The following is a 16239-nucleotide window of genomic DNA, read 5'->3' as shown; positions in this document are numbered from 1 at the left end:
TGAGTCAGTGAGGGCTTTCGTCTTTATATTTATAGATTAAAACACCTTGAGAAACGGCTTTCATTTTATACTAGAGCTTTGGGCCTCAACATGACTTCTGTAGGTAGCGAATGTTTCTTTAAGGTATCATGCACACGGTCGGGTCGGATTTCACATGCAGGAGCCTGCAGCGAAATCTGACCCTACCCGCGGCCGAGGACAGTGCTTACCTGTCTGGCTTTTCATTGCAGATATGAGTGGAAGCACGGTGGCGCACATGTGCAGTAGAAGTTTTTTTTTTTTAATCTCCTGTTTTCTCGCAGAATCTGTGGCCCGGCCGTAATTCAATTGCAGACAGGCCGCGCTCAGATGGCTTCCATTGACCTCAATGGAAGCTGTCCATGCGGGAACCACAGCAAAATGGAGCATGCTGCAATTTGTTTTCAGGACCAAAAGATCCGCAAAACAAATCTACATGCTTTAATTCAGCTGCGGACGCCTATGTCGTCCTATGGGTGGCTTGAACTGTGGATCGTCCACGTGGGTGCCCCGCGCGGATTCCGCAATTCAAATTTGCCCATGGACATTGGGCCTAAGGCCTCATGTCCACTAGCAAAATTGAATTGCAGATTCCACATGCGGATTCCGCAGGTGAAATTTTGCCCATAGGAAATCATTGGGCATCTGCAGGTCAATTAAATTGAATTTTGCACTCCCGGATAGCATTTTAATGGATTTGCGTTTTTCTCTCACGAAAAAAATTCGCAGCTTGCTCCATTTTACTGCGGATTCCACGCAGATTGGCCACATTGCTATCACATTGCTATCAATAGGTGCGGATATCCGCATGAAAATAAAATACCATTTAAAGCAAATCCGCTCGGAATCTGCTGCAGAAATCTGCGCGGATTGTATTTTTTTAGTGGACATGAGGCCTAATCATGCCATGACTTAATGCCATGATTTCATGTATTGAGTCCTAATACATGCCACTAAGGAGCCTAAGGCCCAATGTCCAAAATAGGATTTTAAATCCGCAGCGGATCACCCGCGCGCGGATCCGCACCCAATAGGGATGCATTCACCACCCGCGGGTAGATAAATACCCACGGATGGTCAATAAAAGGGAATTTTAAAAAATGGAGCATGAAAAAAAAACGCCACATGCTCCATTTTCGTGCGGGTCTCCCGCAGGCTTCTATTGAAGCCTATGGAAGCCGTCTGGATCCGCGGGAGACCTAACATAAGAATAACTTACCCGCAGTGGACCAGGCAGTTCTTCTCTTCTTCATGGCCGGATCTTCTTTCTTCGACCCGGCGGATGTGCCCGGCGCATGCACGCGGCACGCAGCCGGCGTACCGAGCACATCCGCCAGCCGAAGAAAGAAGATCCGGCCGTGAAGAAGAGAAGATCTGCCCGGTTCGCTGCGGGTAAGTTAATTCTTATTTTCAGCCCACATGTCCGCGGGGCAGGAGGGACCCGCTGCGGATTCTCCATGTAGAATCCGTAGCGGGCCTGATTTTCCCCGTGGACATGAGGCCTAAGGGTGGTTTCTAGAGATGAGCGAGCACCAAAATGCTCGGGTGCTCGTTACTCGGGACGAAATTATCGCGATGCTCGAGGGTTCGTTTCGAGTAACGAACCCCATTGAAGTCAATGGGCGACCCGAGCATTTTTGTACATCGCCGATGCTCGCTAAGGTTTCCATTTGTGAAAATCTGGGCAATTCAAGAAAGTGATGGGAACGACACAGCAACGGATAGGGCAGGCGAGGGGCTACATGTTGGGCTGCATCTCAAGTTCCCAGGTCCCACTATTAAGCCACAATAGCGGCAAGAGTGCCCCCCCCCCCTGCCAACAACTTTTACTTCTGAAAAGCCCTCATTAGCAATGCATACCTTAGCTAAGCACCACACTACCTCCAACAAAGCACAATCACTGCCTGCATGACACTCCACTGCCACTTCTCCTGGGTTACATGCTGCCCAACCCCCCCCCCCCCCTCCGCACGACGCAGTGTCCACAGCGCACACCAAAGTGTCCCTGCGCAGCCTTCAGCTGCACTCATGCTACACCACCCTCATGTCTATTTATAAGTGCGTCTGCCATGAGGAGGAACCGCAGGCACACACTACAGAGGGTTGGCACAGCTAGGCAGCGACCCTCTTTAAAAGGGGCGGGGCGATAGCCCACAATGCTGTACAGAAGCAATGAGAAATATAATCCTGTGCCACCGCCATCAGGAGCTGCACACGTGGGCATAGCAATGGGGAACCTATGTGCCACACACTATTCATTCTGTCAAGGTGTCTGCATGCCCCAGTCAGACCGCGGTTTTTTATAAATAGTCACAGGCAGGTACAACTCCGCAATGGGAATTCCGTGTGCACCCACACCATGGGTGGCTCCCTGGAACCCACCGGCTGTACATTAATGTATCCCATTGCAGTGCACATCACAGCTGAGGTAACGTCCGATTAAATGCAGGTGGGCTTCGGCCCACACTGCATGCCCCAACCTGACCGGGCTTTTTAATTCATAGACACAGGCAGGTACAACTCCCTATTGTGAAGTCCGTGTGGACACACTGTATGGGTGGGTGCCAGGAAGCCACCGGCGGTACATAAATATATCCCACTGCATTGCCCATCACAGCTGAGGTAATGTCATGTTTAATGCAGGTGGGCTTCGGCCCACACTGCATGGCCCAGTCAGACTGGGGTTCTTTAGAAGTGGACACATGCAGTTACAACTCCGTGTGGACAGACAGCATGGGTGGCTCCCTGGAATCCACCGGCGGTACATAAATACAGATAGTCCCCGACTTGCGAACATTCGAGTTACGAATTTCACTAGATACGAACTATCTGTTCTGCACAGTATGATGTAATGCTACGGCATTACATCATGCTGTGCAGGGAGCAGAGAGGCTTCTATCAAGCCTGATAGAAGCCTGTCCGGTCACATCGCGGTTGCTGGGCAGCCGGGGGTCTTCTGAAATGCAGAGCGCCTAGCAAGCCGTGCGCTTGATAGGCACTCTGCATAGGCAGCCCTGGGGCCTTTCAGGAGGTCCCCGGCTGCCTAGCAACCACACAGCGTCCCGCGATCTCATCGTGGGACGCTGTACGGGCCCCCTGAACGTCGGGTGCAGGCTGTTTCTTACAGCGGGCACCCGGCGGCAGCAGTTCCGACGAGCCGCGCCGCTCGTCAGAACTGTTAACACTTTAAATACCACTGTTAGAGCGGTATTTAAAGTGTTAACAGTTCCGACAAGCGGCGTGGCTCGTCGGAACTGCTGCCGCCGGGTGCCCGCTGTAAGAACAGCCTGCACCCGACGTTGTATGGAGCGGGATCCACCCGCGATCCCGCTCCATACTACCATTTGTTCGACTTGCGAACAAAACGGACTTGCGAACGGGCTCCCGGAACGGAACCTGTTCGCAAGTCGGGGAGCACCTGTATATCCAATTGCAGTGCCCAGCACAGCTGATGTAACGTCTACTTTAATGCAGGTGGGCAAAAAATTAATTGGATTACACTGTAGGCGAGGGCCCCAAAAAATTGGTGTACCAACAGTACTAATGTACGTCAGAAAAATTGCCCATGCCCAACCAAGAGGGCAGGTGAAACCCATTAATCGCTTTGGTTAATGTGGCTTAATTTGTAACTAGGCCTGGAGGCAGCCCAGTTAAAATAAAAATTGGTTCAGGTGAAAGTTTCAACGCTTTAATGAGCATTGAAACGTATAAAAATTGTTTAGAAAAATTATATGACTGAGCCTTGTGGGCCTAAGAAAAATTGCCCGTTCGGCGTGATTACGTGAGGTTTCAGGAGGAGGAGCAGGAGGAGGAGGATGAATATTATACACAGATTGATGAAGCTAAAAGGTCCATATTTTTGATGGTGATAGAGAACAATGCTTTCATCCGCGGGTGCAGCCTACGTATTGTTTAGGTATCGCTGCTGTCCGCTGGTGGAAAAGAGAAGTCTGGGGAAATCCAGGCTTTGTTCATCTTGATGAGTGTAAGCCTGTCGGCACTGTCGGTTGACAGGCAGGTACGCTTATCTGTGATGATTCCCCCAGCCGCACTAAACACTCTCTCTGACAAGACGCTAGCCGCAGGACAAGCAAGCACCTCCAGGGCATACAGCGCGAGTTCAGGCCACGTGTCCAGCTTCGACACCCAGTAGTTGTAGGGGGCAGAGGCGTCACGGAGGACGGTCGTGCGATCGGCTACGTACTCCCTCACCATCCTTTTACAGTGCTCCCGCCGACTCAGCCTTGACTGGGGAGCGGTGATACAGTCTTGTTGGGGAGCCAGAAAGCTGTCAAAGGCCTTAGAGAGTGTTCCCCTGCCTGTGCTGTACATGCTGCCTGATCTCTGCGCCTCCCCTGCTACCTGGCCCTCGGAACTGCGCCTTCGGCCACTAGCGCTGTCGGATGGGAATTTTACCATCAGTTTGTCCGCCAGGGTCCTGTGGTATAGCATCACTCTCGAACCCCTTTCCTCTTCGGGTATGAGAGTGGAAAGGTTCTCCTTATACCGTGGGTCGAGCAGTGTGTACACCCAGTAATCCATAGTGACCAGAATGCGTGTAACGCGAGGGTCACGAGGAAGGCATCCTAACATGAAGTCAGCCATGTGTGCCAGGGTACCTGTACGCAACACATGGCTGTCCTCACTAGGAAGATCACTTTCAGGATCCTCCTCCTCCTCCTCCTCCTCAGGCCATACACGCTGAAAGGATGACAGGCAAGCAGCATGGGTACCCTCAGCAGTGGGCCAAGCTGTCTCTTCCCCCTCCTCCTCATCCTCCTCATGCTCCTCCTCCTCAACGCGCTGAGATATAGACAGGAGGGTGCTCTGACTATCCAGCGGCATACTGTCTTCCCCCGCCTCTGTTTCCGAGCGCAAAGCGTCTGCCTTTATGCTTTGCAGGGAACTTCTCAAGAGGCATAGCAGAGGAATGGTGACGCTAATGATTGCAGCATCCCCGCTCACCATCTGGGTAGACTCCTCAAAGTTTCCAAGGACCTGGCAGATGTCTGCCAACCAGGCCCACTCTTCTCTAAAGAATTGAGGAGGCTGACTCCCACTGCGCCACCCATGTTGGAGTTGGTATTCCACTATAGCTCTACGCTGCTCATAGAGCCTGGCCAACATGTGGAGCGTAGAGTTCCACTGTGTGGGCACGTCGCACAGCAGTCGGTGCACTGGCAGATGAAACCGATGTTGGACTTGCGGAAATGTGCGCAGAGCCGGCGCACCTTTCTGAGCAGGTCTGACAAGCAAGGGTAGCTTTTCAGAAAGCGCTGAACCACCAAATTAAAGACATGGGCCAGGCATGGCACGTGCGTGAGGCTGCCGTGCTGCAGATCCGCCGCCAGATTACGGCCATTGTCACACACGACCATGCCCGGTTGGAGGCTCAGCGGCGCAAGCCAGCGGTCGGTCTGCTCTGTCAGACCCTGCAGCAGTTCGTGGGCCGTGTGCCTCTTCTCTCCTAAGCTGAGTAGTTTCAGCACGGCCTGCTGACGCTTGCCCACCGCTGTGCTGCCGTGCCGCGCGACACCGACTGCTGGCGACGTGCTGCTGCTGACACATCTTGATTGCGAGACAGAGGTTGCGTAGGAGGAGGAGGAGGGTGGTTTAGTGGAGGAAGCATACACCGCCGCAGATACCACCACCGAGCTGGGGCCCGAATTCTGGGGGTGGGTAGGACGTGAGCGGTCCCAGGCTCTGACTCTGTCCCAGCCTCCACTAAATTCACCCAATGTGCCGTCAGGGAGATATAGTGGCCCTGCCCGCCTGTGCTTGTCCACGTGTCCGTTGTTAAGTGGATCTTGGTAGTAACCGCGTTGGTGAGGGCGCGTACAATGTTGCAGGAGACGTGGTCGTGCAGGGCTGGGACGGCACATCGGGAAAAGTAGTGGCGACTGGGAACTGAGTAGCGCGGGGCCGCCGCCGCCATCATACCTTTGAAAGCCTCCGTTTCCACAACCCTATATGGCAGCATCTCCAGGCTGATAAATTTGGCTATGTGCACGTTTAACACTTGACCGTGCGGGTGCGTGGCGCCGTACTTGCGCTTGCGCTCCAACACTTGCGCTAGCGACGGCTGGACGGTGCGCTGAGAGACATTGGTGGATGGGGCCGAGCACAGCGGAGGTGAGGGTGTGGGTGCAGGCCAGGAGACGGTAGTGCCTGTGTCCTGAGAGGGGGGTTGGATCTCAGTGGCAGGTTGGGGCACAGAGGGAGAGGCAGCAGTGCAAACCGTAGGCAGTGAACGGCCTTCGTCCCACCTTGTGGGGTGCTTGGCCATCATATGTCTGCGCATGCTGGTGGTGGTGAGGCTGGTGGTGGTGGCTCCCCGGCTGATCTTGGCGCGACAAAGGTTGACACCACTGTTCGTCGGTCGTCTGCACTCTCAGTGAAAAACTGCCAGACCTTTGAGCACCTCTGCCTCTGCAGGGTGGCATGGCGCGAGGGGGCGCTTTGGGAAACAGTTGGTGGACTATTCGGTCTGGCCCTGCCTCTAGCCCTGGCCACCGCACTGCCGCTTCCAACCTGCCCTGCTGCTGCACTTGCCTCCCCCTCTGAAGACCTGTCCTCAGTAGGCGTAGCAAACCAGGTGGGGTCAGTCACCTCATCGTCCTGCTGCTCTTTCTCCGAATCCTCTGTGTGCTCCTCCCTCGTACTTACTCCAATTACTACTACCTGAGTGATAGACAACTGTGTCTCATCGTCATCGTCCTCCTCACCCACTGAAAGGTCTTGAGACAGTTGCCGGAAGTCCCCAGCCTCATCCCCCGGACCCCGGGAACTTTCCAAAGGAAGGACATCGGTCGCGACAAACTCCTCCAGTGGGAGAGGATTCGGAACCATTGCTGCCCATTCTGGGCAGGGGCCCGAGAACAGTTCCTGGGAGTCTGCCTGCTCCTCAGAATGTGTCAATGTAATGGAGTGAGGAGGCTGGGAGGAAGGAGGAGCAGCAGTGGACGGCATAGAACTCTGGGTGGTCGATAGATTGCTGGATGCACTTTCTGCCATCCACGACAGGACCTGCTCACACTGCTCATTTTCTAATAAAGGTCTACCGCGTGGACCCATTAATTGTGAGATGAATGTGGGGACGCCAGAAACGTGCCTCTCTCCTAATCCCGCAGCAGTCGGCTGCGATACACCTGGATCAGGAGCTCGGCCTGTGCCTACACCCTGACTTGGGCCTCCACGTCCTCGCCCGCGTCCACGTCCTCTAGGCCTACCCCTACCCCTCAGCATGCTGTATTACCAGTAGTGCAGAAACAGAACGCTGTAATTAAATGTGCCACTTATTGGCCTGTGGTTGGAGGCTGACTTCCCTTACGGAACGCACAGCAGAGCCAGGAAACAATTTTGCGCACGCCTGCAGTGAGACGTAGGTGCGTATGACTGAGCTAGTGGAATTCACAGTGCAGAAGCAGCCAAGTGGCCAAAGGCCAGTAGTAGGCCTTAAGTATTTTGCTTCTATTTTTTTAAAATGCTGAGCTGATACAGCAGACAGATACTGTAGGCAGCGTATAATATTATGTATACTGTTTCCCTCTGGCGGGATGACAGCGCTGATGTAACAGAGACAGCAGATCCAGGAAACAATTTTGCGCAAGCCTGCTGTAACGCTTAGCTGCGTATTAATTAGGACTACTACCCTCAGCAGATAGATACTGTAGGCAGCGTATAATATTATGTATACTCTTTCCCTCTGGCGGGATGACAGCGCTGATGTAACAGAGACAGCAGATCCAGGAAACAATTTTGCGCAAGCCTGCTGTAACGCTTAGCTGCGTATTAATTAGGACTACTACCCCCAGCCGATAGATACTGTAGGCAGCGTATAATATTATGTATACTGTTTCCCTCTGGCGGGATGACGGCGATCATGTAACAGAGACAGCAGATCCAGGAAACAATTTTGCGCAAGCCTGCTGTAACACTTAGCTGCGTACTAATTAGGACTACTACCCCCAGCAGATAGATACTGTAGGCAGCGTATAATATTATGTATACTGTTTCCCTCTGGCGGGATGACGGCGATCATGTAACAGAGACAGCAGATCCAGGAAACAATTTTGTGCAAGCCTGCTGTAACGCTTAGCTGCGTATTAATTAGGACTACTACCCCAAGCAGATAGATACTGTAGGCAGCGTATAGTATTATGTATACTCTTTCCCTCTGGCGGGATGACAGCGCTGATGTAACAGAGACAGCAGATCCAGGAAACAATTTTGCGCAAGCCTGCTGTAACGCTTAGCTGCGTATTAATTAGGACTACTACCCCCAGCAGACATGCAGTAAACTGAAGACAGTCACAGGCAGCCCAAATATAGTATTTTTCCCCAATTTTTTGGAAAAAGCCCACTGCCTATATAGCCTGAATATCTCTTTCCCTGCCTCACCAGTACTGGCCCTATACTCTGTACAATGACTGCAGACTGCGAACGCAATGCTCTGCACAGCCGATATACAAAAAAAAAAAAATTGTGCAACACTGCTAAAAGCAGCCTCAACAGTACTGCACGCGGTCAGATGTGGCCCTAAGAAGGACCGTTGGGGTTCTTGAAGCCTAAAATAACTCCTAACGCTCTCCCTATAGCAGCTCCGGCACCAGCAGCACTTTCCCTGATCTCTGTCAGAATGCATCTGTGGCGAGCCGCGGGAGGGGCCGATTTATATACTCGGGTGACACCTGATCTCGCCAGCCACTCACTGCAGGGGGGTGGTATAGGGCTTGAACGTCGCAGGGGGAAGTTGTAATGCCTTCCCTGTCTTTCTATTGGCCAGAAAAGCGCGCTAACGTCTCAGAGATGAAAGTGAAAGTAACTCGAACATCGCGTGGTGCTCGCCTCGAGTAACGAGCATCTCGAACACGCTAATACTCGAACGAGTATCAAGCTCGGACGAGTACGTTCGCTCATCTCTAGTGGTTTCACATCTGCTGTTGGGTTCTGATTTCCTGCTCTGTTCAGGAAGAGGGGAATCTCCATGGCCGAAGGCTCTGTCTTAAGATGGAACTGAACAGCGCCGAATGGACCCCATTAACTACAATGGGGTCCATTCGATTTCTGCTCAGCTGCCTGCCTTTAGCATGCAGCGTTTTTTCTTTTGGTATGTTGTGTGACAAGAGGTTCCAACGCAGATGTGGAACCACCCTTGCTCCCTCAAAACTAGGTTATAGATAAATATATAGAGTCCAAAAGAGATGGATGTCGGCACCACTCCTAGTTTTAGCCTTTTTTTATAAAATACGAGGTCCATATTTTTGGTGGTGCTGTGCGTTCATGATAGATTCATGCATTCCCACGATACCAGCACTCACCGAAATAAATAACTCGCATGAGTACCGCAAACTTTTTTTTCACTCGGTATCTTAGAAAAATATATAACCTTTGGAAGTGGGTTTTTTAAATGCTGTTATTTCTAGGGATTATACGGGATTAGAAAAACATAGCTGCTGTTTTTTCCAGAAGCAACACTGTAGGGGCTGTCAGGGATTACTTATTTTTGTTAGCTCTCTTACTCATTAAGAATAAAAGGGTCCTTACAAAAGTAATGTATTAAAAGGGAATCTGTCACATTGAGCATGGTGTCTGATCTGCAGGCATCATGTTATAGAGCAGGAGGAGCTGAGCAGACTGATATATAATGTTATGGGAAAAGCTTTAGTAAAACTTGCAATTTATTCATTTATATCCCTGCTCATCCTGGGTTAAAGGAATCAAGTGGGTGGTCCTAGGCAGTGAATCACAATCTTACATATACAGTAAGCCTCTACTTTTGTCGTCTTCTCCTTTAGCTGGTTGCCAGCTTTGCCAATTTTTCTAGCCAGGATTTCGCCCCCAGTTTTGCTGGCTGCTTCTAGTTTCGCTGCTGGTCTAGTTGACCTCGCAGGTGGCGTCCCCGTTCCTCTTGCGGCTCTCCAAGCGCTCCAGCAGGCTTCTGTGTTGGCTTCAGTGTTGAAACACCATTCTCTTCCTGGTAACATGGGTTGAATACCCCACCTCCAGTAAGAGAATACTGTGATTGGCTCAGGAGTGCCATGGCTCAGCCAATCAAAGCTGGCGCTTGATGAGCAAATCACAGCCATTCAATGATGTCATTCATTGAATGGCTGTGATTGGCTCATCAAGCGCTGGCTGTGATTGCTCAGGCTGCGGTCGTGAGCCAATTACAGCATTCTCTTCCTGGAGGTGGGGTATTCAGGAAGAGAATGGTGTTTCAGCGCTGAAGCCGACACGGAAGAAGCACCTGGAGAGCCGTGAGAGGGACGGGAACGCTGCCTGCGAGGTGAGTAAATTTTTTTTCCATGTATTGTAGCTAGGGCTTATTTTCGGGGAGGGCTTATATTTCAAGCCCCCTGTCCCACCCCCCAGAAAATTGGAATGTCAAAAGCAAATTAATTGGATTTACATTGATTCCTATGGAAATAATTGCCTCTAGTTTCATTGGTTTCAAGTTTGGACAATTGCTTTCAGACGGATTACCAACGAAACTAGAGGTTTGATTGTATACTGCGCATACAAAGATAGCTGAAAGGCCTGAAATGGAATGGGGGTATGCACACTGGATTTTTTTTTAACTCGGACTGAAAGTCTAAGTAAATAAATCGCAATATTTCTTATTCTCCAATTTGTGGATGAGAATAGCACATACCAATACACTGTATTCAGTGCATCCGACAGCACATGGATGGGATGTCTAAGTGCTGTCTCATGGAAGTTGCATCCGAGAATCTGGGGTGAAACTTTTAGAGCAGCCGTTTGCTTGTACCCTAACTGGTGATTTTTCTTCCTATTCCATGTGGGAAAATGTTTTAACTTAGTCAGTTGTTCAAGTTGGGCTGGAAATGTAAGTTTCCAACAACCCCTTCCCTGCAGATGTTTTGGGGGGATTATTATTTGACCTGAAGATGTCGATATTGACTTATAATGAGGTTCCTCGGGTTTCCATTTGGGTTCTGGTATTTGTGACTGCAAATATAAATCGCAGCCAACAATACTGTTGCTGTTAATAGTACCGAAACCTGGACAGAAAGGGTAATATGCTACTGTGAGCAGCCAAATTCCATCTCGCCCCAACTGTATAATGGTAGCATTTTTGGTCTGACTTAATGGCATGATTTCATGTATTGAGTCCTACTACATGCCACTAAGGAGCCTAAGGCCCAATGTCCACGGGTGGATTTGTTTTGCGGAAAATCAATGGAGTTTAAGCTCCCCGTATTACACGCTTAAAGAAATACATACGTAAGGGCCCCTTTACATGAGCCTTAAGTGCAAAATCGGTCACCGCAATGTATTTGTGCATGAATGAGGTTGGGTGACGTACATTTGTGCAGGTGTCTGCACATATTACTGTACTTTTTGCGCATGCAGGGACAACTCACAGTCACAAGTGCCACACACTTTCCATGGATTAAAAAGCTAATTAGCCTAATGAGGTCCAGATGTGTTGTTTTCCCCAGGTTTTGTGTAGTGTTTCACACATCCCCTTGCCTATTTGCGTTCCTCCCATAGACTTCTATGAGGCTATTGTTGCGCAAGTATGCAGGAAGATAAAGCATGCTTGAAATGCGCACGCCAAATGCGCTCACGTAAGTCAACCCATTGAAATCAATGGGTTCTATTCTCTGTGTTTTGCGCGTGCAAACACAGTCGAGTGAAAAAGCCCTAAAAGAGAGTGCAAATACGCCCTACGGCTCTGTTCACATTATATTTTCTGAGAATAATGCGCTTATGCACTAGGAAGCCTCCTGGCGAACATACCGAATATATCCGTAGGCCTCGGTGCATCTAGCATATGCCAAAAGAATGACCTGGCAGAACTTTCCTTTAACAGTATAGGAAAGTATAGCTTGATGTACTTTCCTGAATGCGATAAATAGATATATCTCATGCAATATGCTTTTTTCATGATGAGAGTCAATAGTGGATATAAGCCACTGTATGCCTGTAAAGCGGCATCCATGGGAGGCAACTGGCATGAGGTGGAATTCTCCCAACTTATACCAACAGCAGAAGCTAAAAACATATAATTCGCTATACGTTGTTGTACGTTGTCTTTGCTTTTCATCATGGGCTCTATGAATTTGTATGACCGATATAGAAATTCTGACAATTTTCTTGCAATGATGAGCTTAAAAAAGAAAGACAAAGGAGACACGGCTCAGATTCAAGTCCATCTTCCTTCATTTTTGCTGCTAACCAGGACTAAAATATAGGTCCTTTTTAGTAGAGGATCATAAGCCCATATGCATCTGAAGTTGTAACAGCTGTCCACCATTACTTACAATTTTATTACAGTAATACATATATAATATCGACACAATTATATATACAGCAAACTTACATTTAACACAATAATACCCATTCAATTTTTTCGAGATTTTCTAAACATTAGCCTAATTGATATTTAACATCTGTGGTGGGAATAAGTGAAAGACATTGAAAGGTAATGCTTAGACAATAAAAGCTGATTCCTAAATGTATTATTAATGCATTATGTTCTGACTGTATAGGGGACTTCGCAAAAAAGTTGAATAACATGTTTCTGCTGTTTCGAGTTTGCACTTTTTTTGCTATTAGGATAGTTATAATGTTCAGCTTTCTTAGCATAAAAGAAAAGAAACTTACATTTTTGCCAGTGCATGTTCTGCGACAGCAAGTTGGAGTTTTTCTTCTTTGAAGTAGACAGTTTGGCTGTTTGAATGCTTTCAGCGTGGAACTTTTTTCACCTTTAAAAAGCAGTTCAACAATTAAAAGAGAGGATGTCTCCCTCAGGGTTTTATAACCCCAAGTGCCCGATTTGTAGATGTCATCATCACATGACCACAAGATATGTGTCAAAGAAAAGACACACATGAAAGGAAATCATCTTCAGTCTTAGCCCCTATGGCTTGTGTAGATGATAAGTTTCAGGTTCAGAATGATAGCTATACCGGCGATGACTAAATCGGCTATTATGTATTTAAGAAAAATCAATGGTCAATGGATGCGGTAACGACGTGCGTAACCCTAGTCTATTCATTCATGACTTTCTTAAGTTTTCCCCCTTGTAATATAGTGTGAAATGTACATTATTTTTGAATATAAGTTATTAGTTATGTAAACTTAACGGCTCTCAAATTAAATTCAAACATCAACTTTTTTCTTCTTAATCGCTTTGTTTTTGATTCATGCCCCTAAGGACACTAGTTTTGTAAGGAAGCACCTGCGGGGGCTTCATGCTTCACTGAACCTCAAACATTCTCTATTTTACTTCTTTTAAGATGACGCTTGCCAGATAGCAGTTTAGTGAAACTTAATTTAGACGTGAAACAAGCTTATGATAACTCAGATCTGATATGTTAAGTATAGTAAAAAAAAATACACATGTGATATCAATACCATTTAAAATGTAGATTGCTGAAAGGTAGAGGTACTTTTATCGTGTTGTGTACCAAATAGCCTTTATATATACTAAATAGGAATATACACTCATTGTAAAAAAAAATGAAGCAGCTTGAAGGAATCGAATGAAACTTTCTCTGTGTGATTGTAAGGTTGATATAAGTGATTACAATATCAGAGCAAAAGGATCATTTATTGCAGAAAACTGAACACATGAAGGGAGGCTCTAGTACCCTGTTGTACTGTCTCTAGCTTAGATACAAGATGTGATATAGGTGGGCTCTAGTACCTTGTTGTATTTCCTCCAGCTTGGACACAAGATGTGATAAGGGTGGGCATAGAGGCTCTAGTACCCTGTTGTACCACCTCTAGCTTGGATACTATATGTGATACAGGCAGGCATGGAGGCTCTAGTACCCTGTTAGGCCGTCTTTAGCTTGGATACAAGATGTGATACAGGCAGGCATGGAGGCTCTAGTACCCTGTTAGGCCGTCTTTAGCTTGGATAAAAGATGTGATACAGGTGGGCATGGAGGCTCTAGTACCCTGTTAGGCCGTCTTTAGCTTGGATACAAGATGTGATACAGGTGGGCATGGAGACTCTAGTACCCTGTTGGGCAGCCTCTAGCTTGGATACAACATGTGATACGGGAAGGAATGGAGGCTCTAGTACCCTGCTAGGCCACCTCTGGCTTGGGTGTAATATTAGATATAGGTGGGCATGGAGACATACAGGTTCTGTATGGTATCCTGCAGTATATTGGTCCACAATTGCTGTAACAGAGCCTCTAGATCATGCAAACTCATAGGTGGTCGAAATTGGCACCCCACATGGTCCCATACTTGTTCTATTGTTGATAAATCTGGTGACCGGGCAGGCCACATAAGTGTGGCAATGTTGTGGAGGCATTCCTGTGACACCCCTGCTGTGCGCAGCTGAGCATTAGCCGCCATGAGAGAAACACATGTAGCAGCAGGATCTCCTGAACATATTTCTGAGCTGTCATCCCACATATCACTACTAGGGGGACCAACTGTCGTATACGATAGCCCTCCAGACCATTACATAAGCAGTGGGGGCAGTGTGCCGCTCCACAGCAAGGTCTCCAGACATGAGCACAGCCATTGTCAGTGCCCAAACTATGCATGGATTTTTTGCTGAAGACAACCTAGCTACATTCATAACAGCAGTCCAGTTTTGTCGTTCATGACACCACTGCAAACAGAGGTGTCAAAGGTACACGGAATGGGGGCCATAAGACCAAATGTCCATTGGCCAAGTGTCTGCAAATAGTTTGCACAAACACAGGGGCCTGTAACGATGGTGGACAATGAAACAGTTGAAGCTGCTCATGCTTTTTGGATGATCAGACGATGATCTCTACTGGTGGTCTGTTGAGGGCATACATTTCGCCTTGTGTGCGTGCCTTCTTGCATCCACTGATCCCAAAACCTTCTAACAGTCTGGTTGAAACAGCCCAGGTGGCAGGCAATTCATCTATATGTCTATCCAGCTTCTCGCATTCCAATAATGTGCTCCCTCTGAAGCTCTGTTAACAGGGTGAAATCTCTTTGATTGCATTGTGGAGGCGTCTAGTGGTCAACAAGCTCTACACAAGCAGAAGAAGAGGTCACTACACACAAGCTGCCTCTGAGAGCCTTCTTATAGGGCAAGGAGGGAAGACTTTTAGGGCCTCAGATAGTAAGACAGGTCATGCCACAACTCTATTCATTTTCAACATTACAATCACACATATAAAGCTTTATTTGATTCCAACAACTCTTCTAGGTGCTTCATTTTTTGACGAGTGTGTTAAGCACTTTGCCCAATTTGCTCCCTATTCAGTGTTGGAGACCTGGTACCTTAAAAGTGGTAGGAGGGGGTGGAGGAAGAGAAGGAAGAGGGGGTGCTCAGAATCTGGAAGAGGTGGTGGGCGGTCACATGCCATACATTGTGCATGTGACCCCTCAGCCAATCAAAGACTTGAGTGGCCATGTTAGAATCACTACTAAAGTCTGTGATTGGCTGATCAGTCATGTGTATAATGTACAACACATGACGGCTCGCTGTTTCTTCTGGATTCTTAATGGTGAGCATGGGACTCCAATGCTGGACAAGGAGCCACTGGAGTAGGTGAATATCCATTTTTTCTTTATTTTACACCACGTTAAACCCATGATTTTTTTTTACTAAGGTCTCAGAAAACCCCTCTACCTGTTCCTGCTATGCACTATCATGATCTATCAACAAGCTGCTGTAAGGTGATAATCAGCAGCACATCTCCTTAATCCCTTCTGCAGACATAGAGGTAACAGATACTAGACCTGCTGGCACTTGGGTTAGAGGAAGAAACATTACCACAGTTGAGCTTTAGGCCACAGATAAGCCAAAATAAGCAATACATTGCCAAGCAATATAATATATAAATAATATGAGATAGAATCTTCCAATTAAGAGTTATTGCCGCTCAGGAGGAAATGAGCACAAGGAGATTTAAATAAACCTTACACCCACAAAATGCTAACTTGTGCCAAGATTAGCCAGATACATGACATGACACTTCAAGGCAATGACTGTTTATAAGACGGACACCCCAGAATGATGCAGAAGTTGTAGCTGAACAAGAAGTTTTATAGAACAGTGGTACAACTTTATGGAGTGGTCCTTAAACCAAGGTTACACCCAGCCAGGTTGTGGAAAAGAGAGTACGTCCTACCGTGTCTATATGAGTCTATTTAAGGGACGCTTCAAAATAAAGCATTGCAATAAACTTCTGGTGACATGGTGCTGAATAATTGCAAAAAACATTGCTAACCCTGAACATTTTACTC

General features: G+C 48.0%; 1 protein-coding gene across 1 annotated transcript in view; it reads right to left on the bottom strand.

The window, feature by feature from the left end:
* The window catches only part of POU2AF1 (POU class 2 homeobox associating factor 1), a 74323-nt gene extending 61540 nt beyond the window's left edge, over positions 1-12783 (bottom strand). Inside the window, exon 1 of the mRNA XM_066605602.1 lies at positions 12652-12783. Within this exon, the coding sequence (XP_066461699.1) occupies positions 12652-12667 (16 nt within the window). The 5' untranslated portion in view covers positions 12668-12783. The remainder of the gene's footprint in view (positions 1-12651) is intronic.
* Positions 12784-16239: the final 3456 nt, after the last annotated feature.

This window comes from Eleutherodactylus coqui, chromosome 6 (genome assembly GCF_035609145.1).
Source record: "Eleutherodactylus coqui strain aEleCoq1 chromosome 6, aEleCoq1.hap1, whole genome shotgun sequence".
Lineage (NCBI taxonomy): Eukaryota > Metazoa > Chordata > Amphibia > Anura > Eleutherodactylidae > Eleutherodactylus > Eleutherodactylus coqui.
The sequence above is the reverse complement of the archived record's forward strand: the minus strand, read 5'-3'. Positions and strand labels throughout refer to the sequence as shown.